The sequence below is a fragment of the Myxocyprinus asiaticus genome, chromosome 9 (genome assembly GCF_019703515.2).
Source record: "Myxocyprinus asiaticus isolate MX2 ecotype Aquarium Trade chromosome 9, UBuf_Myxa_2, whole genome shotgun sequence".
Classification (NCBI taxonomy): domain Eukaryota; kingdom Metazoa; phylum Chordata; class Actinopteri; order Cypriniformes; family Catostomidae; genus Myxocyprinus; species Myxocyprinus asiaticus.
In genome coordinates this window covers 20,551,414-20,571,480 of record NC_059352.1, presented here as the reverse complement: position 1 = coordinate 20,571,480, position 20,067 = coordinate 20,551,414, and the positions used below count along the sequence as shown (strand labels likewise).

Below are 20,067 nucleotides of genomic sequence, written 5' to 3'. Positions count from 1 at the left end.
TTCTAAAATGGAATACTCCAACCAAGAAAACTGTTCATACCAGCCTTTGCTGTGGCCCAAACGTCCTAGCAGGGTAATTTTGAAACATTGGGTGCCATTGGCCTTCTTCCGGAGCTTGACTGATATCTGCCGGTTCTGGAGGCACAGCGATAGCACTAACTGAAGAGGTAGCAGGCTGATTATCAAATTTGCTCTTCAGGTCTTTGAAGTTGCTTCTGCACTGACATTAACATCACATTCTCACTAATTAATAATTTTTTTTTTTAGTCAGATTTATTAAGAGCTTGTGAAGTGTTTTTGTGTTATCAATTGACACTTGTAGGACTATGAAATTTGAGGGGCTGTTATGGGGGTGCTATGCTAATGCATGGAGGTGCTTATGCACCAGCTGAGCCCCCTCTGGCACCACCTCTGTGTAGGTGTTTAAAAGCAACATTCAAAACATCTGCTAGAGAAAACACATTTGTACAATTGGACTTTTGGACTGAGATATAACCCTTAACAGCTTTCCCACGTGACAACAATGGGTGTCATTCACTAGTAATTGTGTGGATTTTGCATACTTAAAGAAAAATTAATGAGAACTTTTTTGCCAGATTCACAACAGGTGAGTACGCAAGTGAATTTGTTCCTACCCTCGGTCTAATGTTAATGAATCCAGATTATTCTGATTATTCTAAATGGAGTGTGTGCCTGAAGTTAATAATTTGCATAAAACACACCCAAACAATCTCCATATAAGGGTTTTCAGCACCACCATGCGATGCAGTTGCAAATGTGTAAAGAAAGATGCCGCTGAAGTGAAAGGCAAAAAAACATCACACTATAAAACAGTGCAGTATAGCATTATAATCTAGAAATATATTACAATATAATACAGTATGTACCACATACTGTAGATGTTGGATGAACTGAAGGCGTGCTTGGAGCGCTGCTTGAGCAGGAGGATTTATCTGTGCCTCATCATCCACAGGTTCAGACTGTGTGTGTGGTCCAAAGGCAGTGCTCGAAGTGCAAAGAAATTATAGCGGTTCTGCCCCTTGCCCTGATTGTTTCTCAAACAGGACACCGTACCGGCACCTTATAAGAGTTAGAAGCGCTGTACTAGTTGGTCCTAAATTTTTCGTAAATTTAGAATACATTTTAGTGCGAACTTATTGATGAATCATGATCTCTGCGTGAAAACGTTTGTACTCACGATTAGTGAATGAGACCCTACTGCTGCGTCTGAATATCCATACTTCCCTACTATATGGTATGCCAGAAAAAGTATGCCAATGGAGTAGTATGTCCAAATCTCAGTTTTCAAAAAAAATTATAAGTGAGAAATACCTGGAAGACCTACTACTTGCTACGACATTCTAAAGTGTGCATCAACTGGACACTTTAAGATCCCATAATCCCTAGGGAACTGAGGAGACATCACGTTCAAAACACTGGACTTGAATGAACAGTGGTAAACCGCAAGTCGGACAGCTCTTTTCGATATTAAGTGATATATTGTCATGTATTGTGTATAGTAGAGATGATGAAGAGGAGATGGATCAATCTGCAGGCTTTAATGAAGAAGATATAAAACAACGTGGATAACCATAAACCACATCAACAAAGAACCAAATGAACCAACCAACCAACCAACCATCAATTTGCAGGCTTTAATGAAGAAGATATAAAACAACGTGGATAACCATAAACCACATCAACAAAGAACCAAATGAACCAACCAACCATATATATATATATGCATTCTGTTCCTTGTGTTTGCTTGTTCAACAAAACCAGAGTAGTTTATTTTCCAGGTTGTTGTTATTCTTATATATTTGGATACAGTTTAATACCCACGTCCCTGGATGAAGTATGTATGGAATCTATTCATACTACTCGCATGCATATCTAAAGAACGTACTGTTTTACCATCAGATAAGTGCGCCCTTCATCAAAAACAGTTCATACTGTGACAGTATGTGATTTCAAACGCAGGATATGTTTTCATATTTTGTGTATATTAGACCACAACTTTGAGATGACAGTTTTAATGTGTAAGATGTGTTATTTTGGGGAAAGGAAGACTATGCAAAATACATTATAACACAATAAAATAGAAAACATCCTATTAACAATATGCTTAAGTGCTAATTGGGGGTGTTGGTGACTGTACAGTTGTGAGTGAGCACAAACTCACTAAAATTGCTTTTCTCACTTTGTGCATTTAACACCAATTTGCCTCAGAAGTGATGCAGCAAGACCAACCCTTTGTTCTAACCCCTTTCTCACTGCACAAATTATAATCTGAATCAGTATTTTTTTTTCCCAGTAAAATATCAAAGCATTCTTAAAACAAGATAAATTTACTTCAGAAGCAAAACAGCAAGATATTTATACTTGTATTCAGAGAATTGATATAAAAAAAAATATTTTATTATATTTTTATTTATTTTTAATCATAAATCTAAACACTTTGTGTGGTTTATACTTAAAACATGAACAATTAGACTCACTGAGCAGTGAGCACTTTATTAGGAACACCTGTACACCTACTTATTCATGTGATTATTTAATCAGCCAATCATGTGGCAGCATTGCAATACATTAAATCATGCCGATACAGGTCATGAGCTTCAGTTAATGTTCATATCAACCATCAGAATGGGTCAACAACAATTATATCTGTGATTCTGACCGTGGCATGATTGTTGGTGCCAGACGGGCTGGTTTGAGTTTTTCTGTAACTGCTGATCTCCTGGGATTTTCACACACAACAGTCTCTAGAGTTTACTCAGAATGGTGCCAAAAAAAAGTGAGAGGCAGTCCTGCGGACAGAAATGCCTTGTTGATGAGAGAGGTCAACGGAGAATGGCCAGACTGGTTCGAGCTGAGAGAAAGGCTACGCTATCTCAGATAACCAATCTGTACAATTGTAGTGAGCAGAATAGCATCTTAGAATGCATAACACTTAGAACCTTGAGGCGGATGGGCTACAACAGCAGAAGACCACGTTGGGAACTTTATTAGGACCATAGTGTCCCTCATTCAGTGCTCATTTGCCAATGGGCAAAAAATAAATAAATAAATAAATAAAAGAAAAAAAAAACACAATTCATGTTAGGCCTATGTTATCTCTTACGTCTTAAAATCTTTTATACGTTTTCATGCAATTATTATTATTATTCCAAACTGTGTAGAAATTACAATTAAAGTTATATAAAGTGTATATAATGGATCTGAAGCTTGAAATTAATTTAAAGAAAGTCTTAGAGAACTGGTGTAATGCCAGCCTTAAACCACACTAATCACACACCCCTTTTCTGTTTAATATGTGGTGGTGTCTAGAGTGAATCATTGTGATACAAAATCCATTCATTTCAAGGAAGCCAGTAAGATATAATAGTCTAGCAGATTGTAGTCTTGATGGTAACAGAATGGTACAGATGGTAAGAGAACCATCTAAGATAATGGACTTTGAGGTCTGTTTGTTCCTCTCAGCTGACATGCATCAGTTTAAATGTATAAGACATTTGGCTGGGCGGATATTACTCTCCTGTCACTGTGAACTAGTATTAGAGCTGCTAATGTAGAAAACAATGTCACTCCATATGCAGAGCCTGATGTGTTGTTTGTCCCAGTTGTTGATCACCAAAATTAAGTAATCATATCTGTGAACGGTACTACTGGCTACTGCTCCACATAATGCTGATTAGTATGGCCCTACATTGGCCATTTTAAATAGATGTCTTTGCAGGTCCCTTATTTGAAACATACCACAGCTGACCAATCAATAACTTCTTTTTGCTTTCTTTTAAGTTAAAAAAAAATGCTACCTAACTTTTTTCCATTGTGGAAATTTCACAAGTTTGTTCCCTAATGATATGGCTCACTTCGCCTCAAGGTGATACAAGTAGAAAAGTTAAGAAACATTGATGTTACAAAAAAGCAGCCAAATAGACTCCTGCGTGGGCCTTAGTTTAAATGTGTTTTTCTTATGACATGATGTAAGTTGTCAAAGCTTTTCTCATAGATGTATTGTGATGGCTCTTTTGGTGCAATTGTTTCTTAGAGAGACTTGTCTTCCAGCTCTTTAAAACATACAATAATATGTTTGTCTGGTGAGATGAACTGGCATTACATAAAACCGTGAAAACGTATTTTTTATAAGTCAAAATAAACTCTGTCAACTCTACCATTGCCTGCAAAATACACAGACAAAAACATAGTACATATATGCTAAGTAAAGAGTCCAAGAATAAAAAAAAGAGTATATTCTCTCTGTATAATTTAAGAAAATCATATACTGTATGAGAGCCTCTAAATAAAATAAATCATTTTAAAGATCTGCAATTCAAGACATTAGAGGTATTTAGAGACGGCACATAAAAATGACTTTTATTTGGAGTATTAACAAATTCATGTTCTATACATTTTATGGATATTACCTCCGTAGCCTGTCACAAATAATAGATTTTATAAAAATAAATGTACATGAAACAGAATATATAATAAGACCTTGTGTGTTGTGTGTGATTTCCTCCTACATTCATATTTCAACAAACACCTTAAAAATACCTTTAAGAATCAACAAAACTATCTATTGTCAATTAGGAAACTTATATTTTCTAGTTACAGTGTTGACAGGCATACAAAAGAAAAAAAAATGACAATAAACATGTCAGAATTTTGCCCAGACACAGTGGGGATGCCTGATTACACTACCAAGGGTTGGCTCACCACCTGATTACTGCCTCTGTTCAGCTCAGCACAGAATGAAGAGGTGAAAAATAAAAGTCACGCCAAAACAGAACAGGAAACTTTTTTCCAGACAATGTTCATGTTTTTAATGCATTGTTAATCAGGACTGGTGCTGCTTCTAATTTCAGCAGTGTGACATGAAAATGAAATAAAAAAAAATGAAGGGTCCTCAAGCTAGTGAGTCATTATAAAACTCACTGTAGTTAAGAAAAAAAAAGGCATGGTGTTGGACCTTCTTCTGAATTGGCTCATTACATCAGTGCTTCAAACTAACATCAACTGTTGCAAAACAAACCTGGACCATCAACACTGTATACCAGCAGCAGTCTGTTGTTTTTTTCTGAAAGAATACCAGGCCATTAACTACAGTTAATGAAACAGCTACAAATGTACTGCTAACTTGAACTGCCTTACTAGCTACATAGTTTGGTAGTTTCATAATCCATTGAATTGGGCTGCTTGGCGGTGAAGGCCTGAAGAGCAGCCTGGATGCGGACCACATCAGTGGTCGAGAGTTTGAGACGGTGGCGCAATAAGCAAGAGAACAGATCCAAAGGCTGCTGGCCCGGTGGAGACAATCTGTTCACACGGTCTCTGATTTCCAGCAGCTGTAGCAAGGCCGAGTCCTGTGAGCCCTGCGTGTATGGATAGTCCAGCTGCAGGATCAAGTCCTGGATGGCATCTGGATCAAAGTGCATACTGTAACCAAACACCTGCATGCTGTTGATTTTCATGTAGCCGAGGTTCCGGGAGGAGTCCATGTATTCCAATGGCTCAAAATGGGAAGTGCCATTCTCCTGAGCTGATTTAACACGGCTCCTCAGGTAAATGTGCACTGTCTCAAAAAAGGTCTTCCACTTGTTACCCAGAGTCAGGGTCCAATTATAACAGTCAAGCGGGATGTCTAACTTGGTCCTTTCCCAGTCAGGGTAACTGTTTTGGTCAATGGGCATGATCCAGCTCTCTGAATGACTACCTCCAAATGGGTTGATGTAGATGGACATCACAGGTTCTAGAGTGCTGTTCTTAGTAAGGCATATCTGCAGGGAGATCCCTAGGAGCATGTGAACATGGGTAGACTTAAACTTGTTACTCTTGAGTGTCAACAGCATTCTCTTTCTCCAGCTGGGATCAAACCAGTTATTGAGTCTGACATCATTGCTTATGAACATGGCATGAATACTAATTCGCCCGTCTTTCTTTTGCAGGAGGTAGCGCAACTCTAGGTCTTGGAGGTCTGTTTCAAAACCAATGTAGTTGTCAGTAGAATCCGGGATGGTGTTCCTACAGGTCCCTTGGCTCAGCATGAAACCAGGATTACAGCTAGCACAGCGGGAGCGATTCTCATAGGAACAGGTGGCGCAGTAAGGACCATCGCCGACAGAGCAAGGGATAACGCCCTGACAGGATGGGTGTACGTAATGACAGGAGCAGGTCCGCGTTTCCTCCATGTAGGAGCCTACCTGATTGTTCTCACTGCAGTACATGATGGAAAGGACATACCTCAGCCAATAGCTGAGAGGCCTATGGTGAAGGAATGAAAGTTGTAAATGACATGGTATTTCATAATTTGTAGACTAAGTCTGAAGATAAAATAGATATATCAAAGATGTTACAAGAATTAATCAAGGTACTGAAAGCTCATGGGAACATGCTTTGTTTATCCTTCTACATTAGCTTTCAGCCTAAGGCTGTTAGAATTGAGCTTGAAATATGGAGGTGTTATAAAACAATATTCTTAATACACAATACAAGGTTTTCATCATAATTTTAGATGATGCTAACTAGAAAATGTGGAAAACTCTATACTTAAAAAAACAGTGAGTATTATTTCCAAATAATTACATCTATTTTATGGGCATTAAAAAGCCCATCTAGAAGAAATTAACATGACATGCATATTCAGATACTGTTATGATTCTCTCTGCAGCCACTAACAAATGAACCCAGTGGAGTGGATCAGGACGATCTGTCAAATTACAATAACAGGGTAACATTTATTTCATACAGCTGTGAGGTAAAATTTATTCTAGATTAAAATCTAATTTTAAAGTAATAGCATGTCTACAAATGCCCAAGTACAAAATTTCTATGAAATATATGAACCATGTTTAATGTAATTATTGACAAGTATTAATGCCATTGATAATCAATCCTCAATAGGAGACACAAATCATAATCGACCTGAACAGGATAATATTTGTGCATATTTTTGTAGTTTAAATATCAGTACTATCATGATCCTGTCACTCTGTCAGTCTAGGTTTTTGTTTGACAGGACCATGGCATTATCGTCTCTTGTCTGTCTTTGTGTGAGTGCATGGTTTCGGTTGTATTTCCTGCCTTGTGCTCTTCGGTTTGTCTTGTTTCATGTCTGGAGTATGGTCTCTGGGTCCTGACTTCCTGTCTAGTTTGGGTTTGGTCTGTGTTGGGATCCGGACACTCATGCTCCATGTCTGTCTGTTATTGACGTGGATGCATTGTGCTTAAGTCATCTTAACAGCATGCACTCGCGTCAATAGTTTATGTTTGTTTCTCATGAACACGGGTGCGCCTCGCGTTGTGCTCGTGTTTAGTGCCCAGGTCACGAGCTGTCTTCACGCTGTGCTGAGGTTCGGTCACTTCGGTCTGAGATTTCGGGTTTGTGTATGTCCGAACTCTCGCACACGTGTCCTGTCTTGTTTCTTTGTCGCCTGTTGCGTGCATCTGGTTTCGTTTAGTGTGAGAATGCATGGCATCGCTTTGTTTGGTGTATATGGTGTATATTGCCTTATTGTCTTGGTGATGTGTGCTCATGCCATACGGGTGTTTTGTTGTCTTGTGAGAGCACGTGGCTTTGTTTTGTTTCTGTATCGCCGTGTGTCTCTCTGTCTTACATCAAACCCCGCCTCCTTGTTTGCCCATTATTAGTTTATTAGTCACACATGCCCTGTCTTGTTAACCTGTTAATTTCTCTCCCTATTTTAGTCTCATGGTGTTTGCTCTAGTCTCCTCCAGTGCCAGTTTGTCTTGTTTCCAGTCATGTTTTTCAGTCGGTCATGTGTGTTTGTTTGTTTATTCCAGTCAGTCTGGCAGTCGGTCTAATTTCCTGTCCTGTTCATCCCTACCCGGTCCGGTTGGTCATATTCCCCACTCACTTCTGCCCCAGCCCTGGATTACCTTTTCCCTCTACGGGATAGTTTATGCTTGTTTTTTCACCCTTGTGGGAGTTTTGGTTTGTTTTTGCCCTTTTTGTGTTAATAAATCATTTATTTTTTAAATTCCGTGCTTGGGTCCTGAGCCACATTCTCAATCATGACAGTATGAACTGGCCAAGATGGACCCAGCGGAGATGTTTTTTTAATGGTTCTCCTGCTCACCAGTGTGCAGAGCACACCAAGAGGCTGTGTGGGGTAAGGCAGGGATATGCCCTAGAATTTTTTTCACTGTCCTTGGGTCTGGGATACAATCAGACCTGCCTAATTTATATTTTTTGGGCAGGTCTGAATTAACCTATTAGATCCTGTGTCCCAGAATGGGGCGAGGATGAGTACTTTTTCAAGACAGTCAGCCAAGCCCTTAAATGGGAAGAATTGATCACAGCCGGTGCCTCGGAAGACTTCCCATCCTCATCCCAACCCAAGGACGAGGGCACTCCCCACACGGAGGTGGACGCCTCGGTCGAGCCCGAGAGTTACTGTCACTCTGTCAGTCTGGGCTTTTATCTTGTTTCATGTCTGGAGTATGGTGTCTGGGTCCTGTGTTCCTGTGTGGTTCGGTTTCGGTCTGTGTCGGAATCCGGACACTCATGCTCCTGTCTGTCTGTTATTGACGTGGGTGCATCGTGCTTATGTCATCTTGGAAGCATGCACTCGCATCAATAGTTGATGTCTGTTTCTTGCGAACACAGGTGCACCTCTCATTGCGCACCAGGGTAGCAAGCTGTCTACATGTTGTGCTGAAGTTCAGTCACTTTGGTCTGAGGTTTTGGGTTTGTGTGTGGCCGAACTCTCACACACGTCTCCTGTCTTGTTTTTGTTGCCTGTTGCGTGCATCGTGTGCCGTTTGCCAAATTTTTATGGTAACATGCTACAATAAAGTTGTAAGCATTAAAGGGATACTTCATCCAAACATCATGAAACTCTGTCACCATTTACACACCCCGAAGTTGTTCCAAACCCTCATGACTTTCTCTCTTCCATGGAACATATGAGATGTCATAAAGAGATGTTAGGCAAAATGTTAGCCTGAGTCACCATACACTTTCATTGTAAAAAAAATTAAAAATAAAAAATAATTATATATATATATATATATATATATATATATATATATATATATATATATATATATATATATATATATATATAGATATAATGAATGTGAATGGTGACTGAGGCTTACATTCTGTCTAACATTTCCTTTTGTGTACCACAGAAAAAAAATTAAATGGGCTTCAAACAACACGTTGATCAAATGATGTCAGAATTGAAATTTTGGGGCAAACTATCCCTTTAATGTTAGCATTAACAATTAACAATATTTTTTACAGCATTTATTTAATCTTCATTCATGTTCATTTATAAAAATACTATTGTTTATTGTAAGTTCATAATGCCTTATGAATGCAAAGTTGTAACGATGGCTGGCAACAGGTAGACGAAGAAACGATGATGTGTGATGAACCCAAGTGCAGTTTTATTTCCAAACGTGAAATCCAAAAACCCTAACTACAAACGTGAACAAATACAAAACATGAACTTGACTATAACTTGACTTGACATAACATGACTTGACTATAAACTTTGCATAAACATGACTTGACTTGACTTGACTTGACTTGACTTGACTTGACGTTGACTTGACTTGACTTGACTTGACCCACCATTACACAAACAAACAATACCTGACCATGGACAATGGCAAACATGAGGCTTAAATACATGGACAAGGGTAACAAGACAAACAAGTTAACCAATGACAAGACAGAACTTATAACATGGTAACTAGACAATAAACCAATGAAAACAAGACACATGAACATGGAGGGAAACATGAAATCACATGACCAGGGGACCACATGACATGAAACACATGAGCAAACACATTAAACATTACAAAAGTAAGTTAATGTATACAACTTTTAATGTTAATAATGTATTAGTATGTGTGAAATTAACATTAACCAACATTAATAAATACTGTATAAATATTGTTCATTATTATTTGTATATATGTATACAACCTCACTGTAAAGTACTGTAGATTTTACCATTCTTAATTTCCCTTCTGAACTGCCTTATAGCTACTACATAACTCATTAGAGCTGTTGCAAGGCGATTTCTGTGTATGGTAATGCTTTCCTTTTATAGTGAACACATCTATTTCGGCAATTTCCCAATGCTTTTTGTCAACGCTATCCTACTAGATAGCTAGATTTTCTCTGCCATGAAATTTCCACTTGCTCAGAGAAAAACAGTTTACTCTGGATTAAAACATAAGTGATGGCAACAGAATGTATAAATATTCATGGTGCCAGACTGCCTAAGAGACAGTCAGTATGCAGGTGGTTGGCAATGGAGGAAATCTCAGCAGCCTGTCAGCATACCGTATTTCACTGACAGCGAAACGGAAATTCACACCAGAGATGAAACATGCTCATGCCCATTTATTCCAAAAGAAAAAAAAAAAAAAAAAAAAACTTGAGAATTTCCATATTTTTATACTGTAAAAACATCTTATTAATGAACAATAATACGCATAAATAAGCATTTTTGCTCTTTTAACTAAAATTACACCCATGAAAGAATATGTATTTGTCTGGCATCTGCTCTCAAAGCCACATATCAAATTCAAACAGCTTATGTGTATGATTATTACACTGGAGCACAGATTCATTTGTATATTGAAAGACAAGATGAGAGCACATATACTGTAAAAGCACACACAAAGCAAAACAAACCTTGACATATGTGGTAATGTATTTCATTGATGTATTTATCAAGCTGTAGTTTTTGCATCTGCTTGACAGATGAAAGGAATGAAAAAAGAATATTCCAAGAGCTGTGAAATTCAAATCAATCAAGGGTGAATGATGAAATGACAGAGAAAACAAAACAGTAAATCAGAAACTCGGAAGCAGTCTAATAAAATGAGGCTTTTCTATTTGCCTGCTTTTATTTTTCTTGGTGCAACCTGAATCACAGTCTCAAAGAGGAAAGATACACTTGTAGTCAGATCAAGGAGGATTGCAGAACCATCTCTAAACATGCTTTTATTGTTCTCATGACCTAGATCTATGTCATTTCTAGAGCAAGTCTGAAACTCCAAGAAATAAAGTATATAACAGAAGATTTCTAGAGGCATCTACCTGTATATGTATCTGCTGATGCTTATTGCTACTATCGGTATTACACGACATCCCAGAGCACCACACTAGTTTAAGTGATAATATGAGGAATATCTGAATAATGGGTCTTTGAGAAGTCAATATGAATAATTAATGAACCAAGAACTGTCAACTGTGAAGCTGATCATCGCTTTAGGCTTCGCATTCACCCCATCTGACTCAAGTAGTTTCCACTTGACTTGGTTGCCTACGTGGTTTGCATAATTGTATTTTTCGCATGGCCATGACCCTCTACAATCTTTGAACACTCGTTTTCAGCCCTAAGTTCTGAACTTTCTCCTTCCACAAACCTAATCAAAGGCAATACATTATCATGCAAGATCAGAGCCCATAAATTACCTGTTTCTCATGTCTCCCATTAAAACACATCCTGCACTTTAGCCTATAGATGGGAAGATAAAACCTATTCATCCACTACCTCCTAAAATGATTAGATGGGGCAGTCTCTATCATTTTAGAGTGACTGGGACTTCAGCCAACACATAAGACTTAACACAATTATGCTTGCCACAACTGCCCTCAGATATGGACTGCGTACTGTGTTAAAGGCATTTCTTAATTAATTAGTTCAGGGGACATGCATTTCAAATCACCTATTAGTCCATCTTTTCAAATTAAGATTTGGTGAAGCATGATGTCATATGTAAAAATCATGGCAAATACATGCATTTTGATTTGATAAAAATCTGCATTTTGATCTTTTCCCTGCTGAAAAGACCAACATAACTGATCACCAGCTTATGTTTTATTTTGGGTATTCTAAGAGAGAAATTCATTCACAGTGGCTTGCATGTTTTCGCGAAAACTTGCGCTGTTTTTAGCACTAAATAGCACTACAATTTTTACCGTAAAATGACTAATATCTTGTTGTTTCTCACTAAAATCTATCGCATGCTTTCAAAAGACTTGGAATATGACCATAAGTCGCATGGACTTCTTTTATGATGTGGTTCTTGTTTTAAGCTTTAGAATGAATCCCTATCAACTGACATTGCTTTCAAAATATTTATTAACATTCCTCCCTTTGTGTTCCGTAGATTTAAAAACAAAGTAATTAGGGTGCGGAATGATGTGAGAGTGAGTATATGATATATAATATATTTTCACTTTTAGACAACCTATTTGTTCAACTATATGACCAGCAGATCAAACTTGTCAGAATGTCTATGCTGGTCAGTCATCTTCACCAGTTAAGATTTTCTGGTGAGCATCTTGGCTATGCTGGTCCACCAGCTAGGACAACACAAAACATCCATAGACCCATCTGGACCAGCAAGGAAATTCATGCTGGTCAAAGCTTGTCTTTTTAGCAGTGTTGTGGAAAGAATATTATTTTGGAACGCTATAACTAATTAATACCTCTCATTATCTCAAAATAAATTATACATATGTGCACATTTACATGCATAACTTACTAGGAAAATGGTGTGACTCTTACCTCTGCCTGGGCACGGATATTTTGGGTTGTGTTCGACATCTTTTGCTGAGTTTGAAGAGTTTGCTGACAATCCTCTGTGCTTTGCTGAGCATCTGTTGAGTGCTAGTGTCCAAGAGCTGAAAGCGTTGCTGAACGCCAGCGTCCATCTTCCAGAAGTAAAGCACAGCAGATGTGTTCAGAGCATAGTGTGCTGGTAATCTCCTCACAAAACTTTGGAACTCCTCTAGAAAGCAGACAAGTGGTGAGAATAAATTACTTGAATTACTTTGCCTCATGTTGGGAAAAAGAAATCAGTCATGTCTGATAAAATGAGTCAACAGTGAAAGTGGGGGTGGATGGGGAGCAGGTGGAATGTTATTTTCATTCCTTTGATGAAAATTGAAAATTGTCCAGTGTGATTGAACACTGATAAGCGAGGATAGAAGGGTATTTTCAATAAATTGCCTAACACAAAGCCGTTTCTAAGAAGGAAAGGCTGATTTTGAAGGAGCTCAGAGAGTTCAGCTTCAACGACAACAAAAAATTAGTTTCTGACAGGATGGCAAGTTGTTAAAGAAAAGCAGGATCATCTTGGCCACACAAATGTCTTTCAGCAAAAGGAAGTTCATTTTCATTCGTGGCAGGAAAAATCAATAGGCGTGTTATAGCACTGAACACTTTAATCAATGCTACCTATATCTAACAAGAAATAATCTCAGTTTCTATAATTAACAACACAGATCCTCATCATAACCTGACAATACGAATGTACATGCCATGAGACATTAGGCAATTGAAAATATAACAATTTCCATTTTAGACATTCATTGATATCTATAAGCCATCAAGTTTTGTTTTGATTACCCATTTGATGAACAAACTAAAAAAGCATGACACCCCAACTGAATAGAGAAAATGATTAGTACATTATCTTGCTCCAGCAGATGATTGTTGTTTATTTATTTGGTTTACAGTCATTAGGCAGAGGTTTTCACTCCCCGCTGATGCTGCAGGAGTTAAGATCTCCAACATGGCTGTGATGCATACAAAAACCTGCTCAGTGCTGGCTCCATGCCTAGCTCAGGGAGAAGTAAGCCTGCCAAATCCAAAACGCTGCTTTACCACTATGACAATGACACTAGATCCCAGGAAGCACTTCCCACTATTTACTTGTCAGGCATCAAATGTAACAAAGTGACAACAATCACTGTTTAATGTCACCTCGCTATGTGTCAGGGATATTCACAGATCTGAGCAGCATGATGGAATTAAATTAACTTTGCTTAAAATTAGACTCAAGGTTTCCAACTCTTTGGTCACTTTTTGACCAAAGAATTTCCATGACCTTTCCAGTTGTTCATGAATACTGGGGAAGGATTTTTATTTTTTATTTTTATAATTTTAAAAAGATTGCTGGGATATCTATTTGTATGTCAGGTACCAATCTTTGGAATTAACAGTAACACTTTACAATAAGGTTCCATTTGTTAACATTAGTTAACTACAATTGTTAACATGAATATTAACGAAAAATAGTTCTTGTTTTCAAACAGTGATTTTCACTGTAAAATGCCTCAACTTTCTTGTTTTTTCTCACCAAAACCTATCCTATGACTTCAGAAGACTTGGAATATGAACCATGAGTCGCACTGACTACTTTTATGATACTTTACAGTCCTTTGTTAAGCTTTAGAATGAATCCCTATCAACTGCCATTGTTTTGAAAAGACAGACTGGAAAGACAGACTGGAATATTCAGTCTGTCTTTTCAGACAGAAAAAAAAAGTCATACGGATGTTGACTGACATGAGAGTGAGTAAATGATGACAGAATTTCCAGTTTTGGGTGACCTATTCTTTTAACAATATGACCAGCAGGTCAGCCTGGTCAGAAAGTCCATGCTAGTCGATCATCTTCATCAGCTAAGATTTTTTAGTGAACATCCTGGCTATGATTAATAAATGCAGTTTAAAAATATTGTTCATTGTTAGTTCATGATACCTAATGCATTAACTAATGTTAACAAACTGAAACTTACTGTAAAGTGTTACCGAATTAATAGATACATAATTATACTTCCCTGTCTGTCACTCACTCGACGTTGTGTCGATGTAGTGACACTAGGGGTCACTCTTGGGGGCCCGAGACACCTCTGGTCTTTGATAAAAGGCCAATGAAAATTGGCGAGTGGTATTTGCATGCCACTCCCCCGGACATACGGGTATAAAAGGAGCTGGTATGCAACCACTCATTCAGATTTTCTCTTCGGAGCCGAACGGTCATGCTCACTGAGCTGAATTCCCACGACTGTTCATTCACCTCTGCTGGATCTGACGGCGCATTTCAGTGGCTTCTCCCTCCTCTGCACTGGTGCACTGCAGAGAATGCCCCTGGGCGCTTCGGCAGAAATAAGAGAATATTTCTCTAAAAGAGTATATTTCTCTAAAAGAGCGGCACACACGGAACGTCTTTTTAAAGACGCGTCTTTTTAAAGATGCCTTTCCGATTGTGTATTATTGCTGGTTGCACTCATTATCTCTCACCTTCTGACGGTCACGATCACTGTCTTTCGCGTCAAAGACTTTGCCCAGCAGTTCTCGATGGTGGAGCAGTAGACGGCTATCCGGCATATCCTGCCCCGGCACGGCTCAAGATCCCGCACCCCGTCGGCTCGTCACCAAGGGCGTCCCCCTGCGGTGACTGCACTGGCTCCGCCGCAGCCCGGCCCCGGCCTGGAGCCCACTGCAGGAAGCAGACACCACCCGTCTTGTGGCCGCCAAGAACCCGTGAAAGGCTTCAAAATGCCCTTGAGCTGGGCAACCCGGGGACGATGAAACCTGCTGCTCTGTAGCTGGTATGCAGACCGGTCGAAGGCCGGGGGATGGAGATGTTACCTTTGCATTTAATTGCACTGCATGCCCAAGTGGCAGCAGGACTCAACAGACCCTTCCTGTGGATTGCATTCGAGGGTCAGGCATATCAGAACAAGGTCCTCCCTTTCAGCCTGTCCCTGTCTCCTCGCATCTTCACGAAGGTCGCAGAAGCAGCCCTTGCCCCACTAAGGGAGGTGGGCATTCGCATTCTCAACTATCTCGACGACTGGCTAATCTTAGCTCACTCTCGGGACATGTTGTGCGCATACAGGGACTTGGTGCTCTAACACCTCAGCCGACTAGGGCTTCGGGTCAACTGGGAAAAGAACAAGCTCCTCCCGGTTCAGAGCATCTCTTTTCTCAGTTTGGAGTTGGACTCAGTCTCTCTGACAGTGCGCCTCACGAACGAGCGCGCCCAGTCGGTGTTGGCCTGTTTGAAGGCATTCAAACAGAAAACAGCGGTTCCACTGAAACTTTTTCAGAGGCTCCTGGGGCATATGGCACCCTCAGCGGTGGCCACCCAGCTCGGGTTGATGCATATGAGACCGTTTCAGCACTGGCTTCAGACTCGAGTCCCGAGATGGGCATGGCACCGCGGGACACATCGCGTGGTCATCACGCCGGTCTGTCACCATCTTTTCAGCCCTTGGACCGACCTCTCGTTTCTACGGGCAGGTGTTCCCCTAGAACTGGTCTCCAGGCACGTCGTGGTCATGACGGATGCCTCCAAAATGGGCTGGGGCACTGTTTGCAATGGGCACGCAGCTGCAGGCTTGTGGACGGGCCCGCAACTGCATTGGCACATCAACTGCCTCGAGTTGTTGGCAATTCTGCTCGCCCTGAGGAGGTTTCGGCCGTTGATCCAGGGCAAGCACGTGTTAGTTCAGACAGACAACACGGCAACGGTAGCATATGTCAACCGGTCTGAGCAGTCTGCGCTCTCGTTGTATGTCACAACTTGCCCGCTGTCTCCTCCTCTGGAGTCAGCAGCATTCAAGTCGCTGCGAGCCACTCACATCCCGGGCAACCTCAACACTACAGCGGACGCGCTGCCATGACAGGTTACCCTCAGGGAAGAGTGGAGACTCCACCCTGAGGTGGTCCAGCTGATTTGGAGTCGATTCGGACAGGCACAGGTGCACCTGTTCGCCTCCCAAGAATCCTCCCCACTGCCCGCTCTGGTACGCCCTGACCGAGGCCCCCCTCGGCATAAACGCGCTGGTACACAGCTGGCCCCCTGGCATGCGCAAATATGCATTTCCCCCAGTAAGCCTACTTGCACAGACCCTGTGCAAGGTCAGGGAGGATGACACCCCCCCCGGCAAATTCCCCTGAGGAAGGACCTTCTGGCACCCGCGACCAGACCTCTGGAATGTCTATGTCTGGCCCCTGGACCTGCGGTGGTAGACATGATCACTAAGGCTAGGGCCCCCTCTATGAGGCACCTGTATGCCTTTAAGTGGCGTCTGTTCGCTAAGAGGTGTTCTTCCCGACGGGAATACCCCCAGAGATGTGCAGTTGGATCAGTGATTTCTTCCTGCAGGAGAGGTTGGAAGGGAGGCTGTCCCCTTCCACCTTGAAGGTGTACGTTTCCGCCATAGCAGCACACCATGACGCAGTTGACAGTAAGTCCTTAGGGAAGCATGACCTGATCATCAGCTTCCTGAGAGGCGCCAGGAGGCTGAATCCCCCCAGACCGCGCCTCGTTCCCTCATGGGACCTCTTTGTAGTTCTTCAGGGTCTACAGAGAGCCCCATTTGAGCCTTTGCAGTCAGCCGAGCTTAAGGCACTCTCCTTGAAGACTGCCCTCCTGACTGCGCTCACGTCCATCAAGAGGGTAGGAGACCTGCAAGCATTCTCTGTCAGTGAAACGTGGCTGGAGTTCAGTCCGGGCTACTCTCACGTGATCCTGAGACCCCGACCGGGCTATGTGCCCAAGGTTCCCACCACCCCTTTTAGGGACCAAGTGGTGAACCTGCAAGCACTGCCTCAGGAGGAGGCAGAACCAGCCCTGTCGTTTCTGTGTCTGATGCGCGCTTTACGCATCTATTTGGATCGCACGCAGGGCTTTAGGATCTCTGAGCAGCTCTTTGTCTGCTTTGGTGCACAGCGGAAAGGAAGCACTGTCTCCAAGCAGAGGATCGCCCACTGGCTCATTGACGCCATAACTATGGCATATCACGCCCAGGACATGACACCCCCAGTAGGGCTATGAGCCCCTTCTACCAGGGGTGTAGCAGCCTCCTGGGCCCTGGCCAGGGGTGCCTCTCTAACAGACATTTGCAGAGCAGCAGGCTGGGCAACACCCAACACCTTTGCAAGGTTCTACAACCTCCGGGTGGAACCGGTTTCATCCCAGGTAGTGGCACGCAATACAAGCGGATAAGCCTGGGATAGCCGGCCGGGTGTATCGCTTGCAGATAGCGCCTTCCACCTCCTTTTGAGCTGAAGACGTGCGCTATTAATTCCCAGTAGTGTTCACAAACTTTGTTCCCTGGTTGACTGCCCTGTGGCAGTTGAGTTTTCAGAGAGACTCGCTGCCGGCCCAGTACACGTGCTAACTAAGAGTCCTGTTCTGGGGTAGGTGCTCCGCATGTGGTGGTTCCCTGTAAGGCTAACCCCATGCAATATATATCTTCCGCTAATTCGTTTCCCTGTTGGCAAACTGCGTCTTCCTTGGGCAGAACCCCTCTGCCCCAGTCTCCATGTTTGTAGTAACTCCTCCCCCGTTGGGTAGGATCTACCTTGAAGACTCTCCACATGGTCGGAAAGACCATGTGACGTATTTTTCCACTTAAATATCCCCCCCTCTCTTTGGGTGAGGTGTGGTCTCCGCGGTGTCTTCCCCTTGGGAGGGACACCCCCCGACTAGACCTGGTGGCCCAGTCGGATAATCCCCCTTCTTTTTTAGGGAGTGGAAAAAAAGAAGGGGAAAAGAGGCCACGACTGGGTTAGCCTGTCTCTATCTTTTGGGTAGTCGACTTGTCCCCAAAGGGCTGTTCGACACTCATAACTATGTTGGGGGAGGTTACATGTTGACCTGGTGTGCTGGCTATGAGGCACACAGTGGTCTGCCCACCACACACTGCCAGTTCACATAACACAGTTTAGCCAGTTGTGGAGTTTCGTATAGTGACCCCTAGTGTCACTATATCGACACAACGTCGAGTGAGTGACAGACAGGGAACATCATGGTTACTGGTGTAACCTCCGTTCCCTGATGGAGGGAATGAGACGTTGTGTCCCTCCTGCCACAACGCTGAAATACCTGCTGAAATGGCCGGACCTTGTCTCAGCTCCTCAGCATAAAACCTGAATGAGTGGTTGCATACCAGCTCCTTTTATACCTGTATGTCCAAGGGAGTGGCATGCAAATGCCACTCGCCAATTTTCATTGGCCTTTTATCAAAGACCAGAGGTGTCTCGGGCTCCCAAGAGTGACCCCTAGTGTCACTAAATCGACACAATGTCTCGTTCCCTCCATCAGGGAACGGAGGTTACAGAAGTAACCATGACGTTATTAGTAAACAAATGTCTCCCATAAGACCCTCAACTGACACACTGATGTTATCATGCTATAGGCATTTTGTATATACAAAATAAATTAATAAATACATAAATAAAAATAATAATAATAATAAAAATAAAAACATAAAATGCACCGACAATAAATAAATGCACTGAATAAAAGTTATATTAACAAACCAAAAGCAACTTAAAAGGTCCTTCAAAATATTAATTGTATTGTAACCAACTATCTGAGTAAGTGGTGAAGTGCTATGGAATCTGGCTGTGGAGTGTTCCAGAATTAGAATATCTAAAAATAATGACGGCAGGAAATGTTGCTGAGTTTCCAATACCTAAACATTTCCAGGCTTAAGTTTTCCAGGCCTTGAATTCACAATTTTACAATTCCCTGATATGACTGTGGGAATCCTTTAGACTAATTTACAAAAAAATCCTGACCAGCAATGAAAACTTATGCAAGACAACCACTGCTAGCATTTTGTTTTTAAACTTTACCTATTCACCATATTCCGTAAAAAGAGAGAAATTCCAAAATCTTACCAGATTCTTCAAACTCCTGATTGGCTTGCACCCAAGATTCTCTGATGAGTTTCAGGCTTTCCTGCATGGCCTTCAGGTCTTCACTGGGACAGTTGCACTGGGGATAATCAACAGTGCATTTGCACCAGCAGTCATTATCCCTGCACACAAACTCGCCCTCTGAGTGGCAGCCAATATAGCTAAGAGCTGCTTCCACAAAGCGGCTCCTTAGGTACTCTGGCAGAATGGCCTGAAGCCCTAAAGGAATACAAAAAAATGCTTTCATACAAATATAATATACGAAATGGTTGAAAAATAAGTAGTTTTAAAGGAGTCATCTACTTTACTTAATACTAAATACTAAATTTTAATGGCTTTTCATAAGCTCATTTCTTGGAAATAAATTTCCTAGAAACATTTACAGTCTGAGTGGAATATTTTTTAAGGCAAGCAGAATATTTTTAAGGCGTGCTTATAAAAGACAAAAGATGGCTGTGGATTTTATTTATTTATTATTACTTTTTTTTTTTTTTTTGTGAACATGCTGCTTCCTTTTTCAATTTCAACATGAAAGAACACAATTAAACAAGTGACAATTT

The 20,067-nt window shown here is 41.3% G+C and overlaps 1 protein-coding gene across 1 annotated transcript in view; it reads right to left on the bottom strand.

The window, feature by feature from the left end:
* Positions 1–4,366: 4,366 nt before the first annotated feature.
* Positions 4,367–20,067, bottom strand: part of brinp3a.1 (bone morphogenetic protein/retinoic acid inducible neural-specific 3a, tandem duplicate 1) — a 54,968-nt gene continuing 39,267 nt past the window's right edge. The window contains exons 6-8 of the mRNA XM_051706136.1: positions 19,490–19,726; positions 12,570–12,792; positions 4,367–6,267 (exon numbers count right to left, since the gene is read on the bottom strand). Coding sequence (XP_051562096.1) covers positions 5,157–6,267; positions 12,570–12,792; positions 19,490–19,726 — 1,571 coding nt within the window. The 3' untranslated portion in view covers positions 4,367–5,156. The remainder of the gene's footprint in view (positions 6,268–12,569; positions 12,793–19,489; positions 19,727–20,067) is intronic.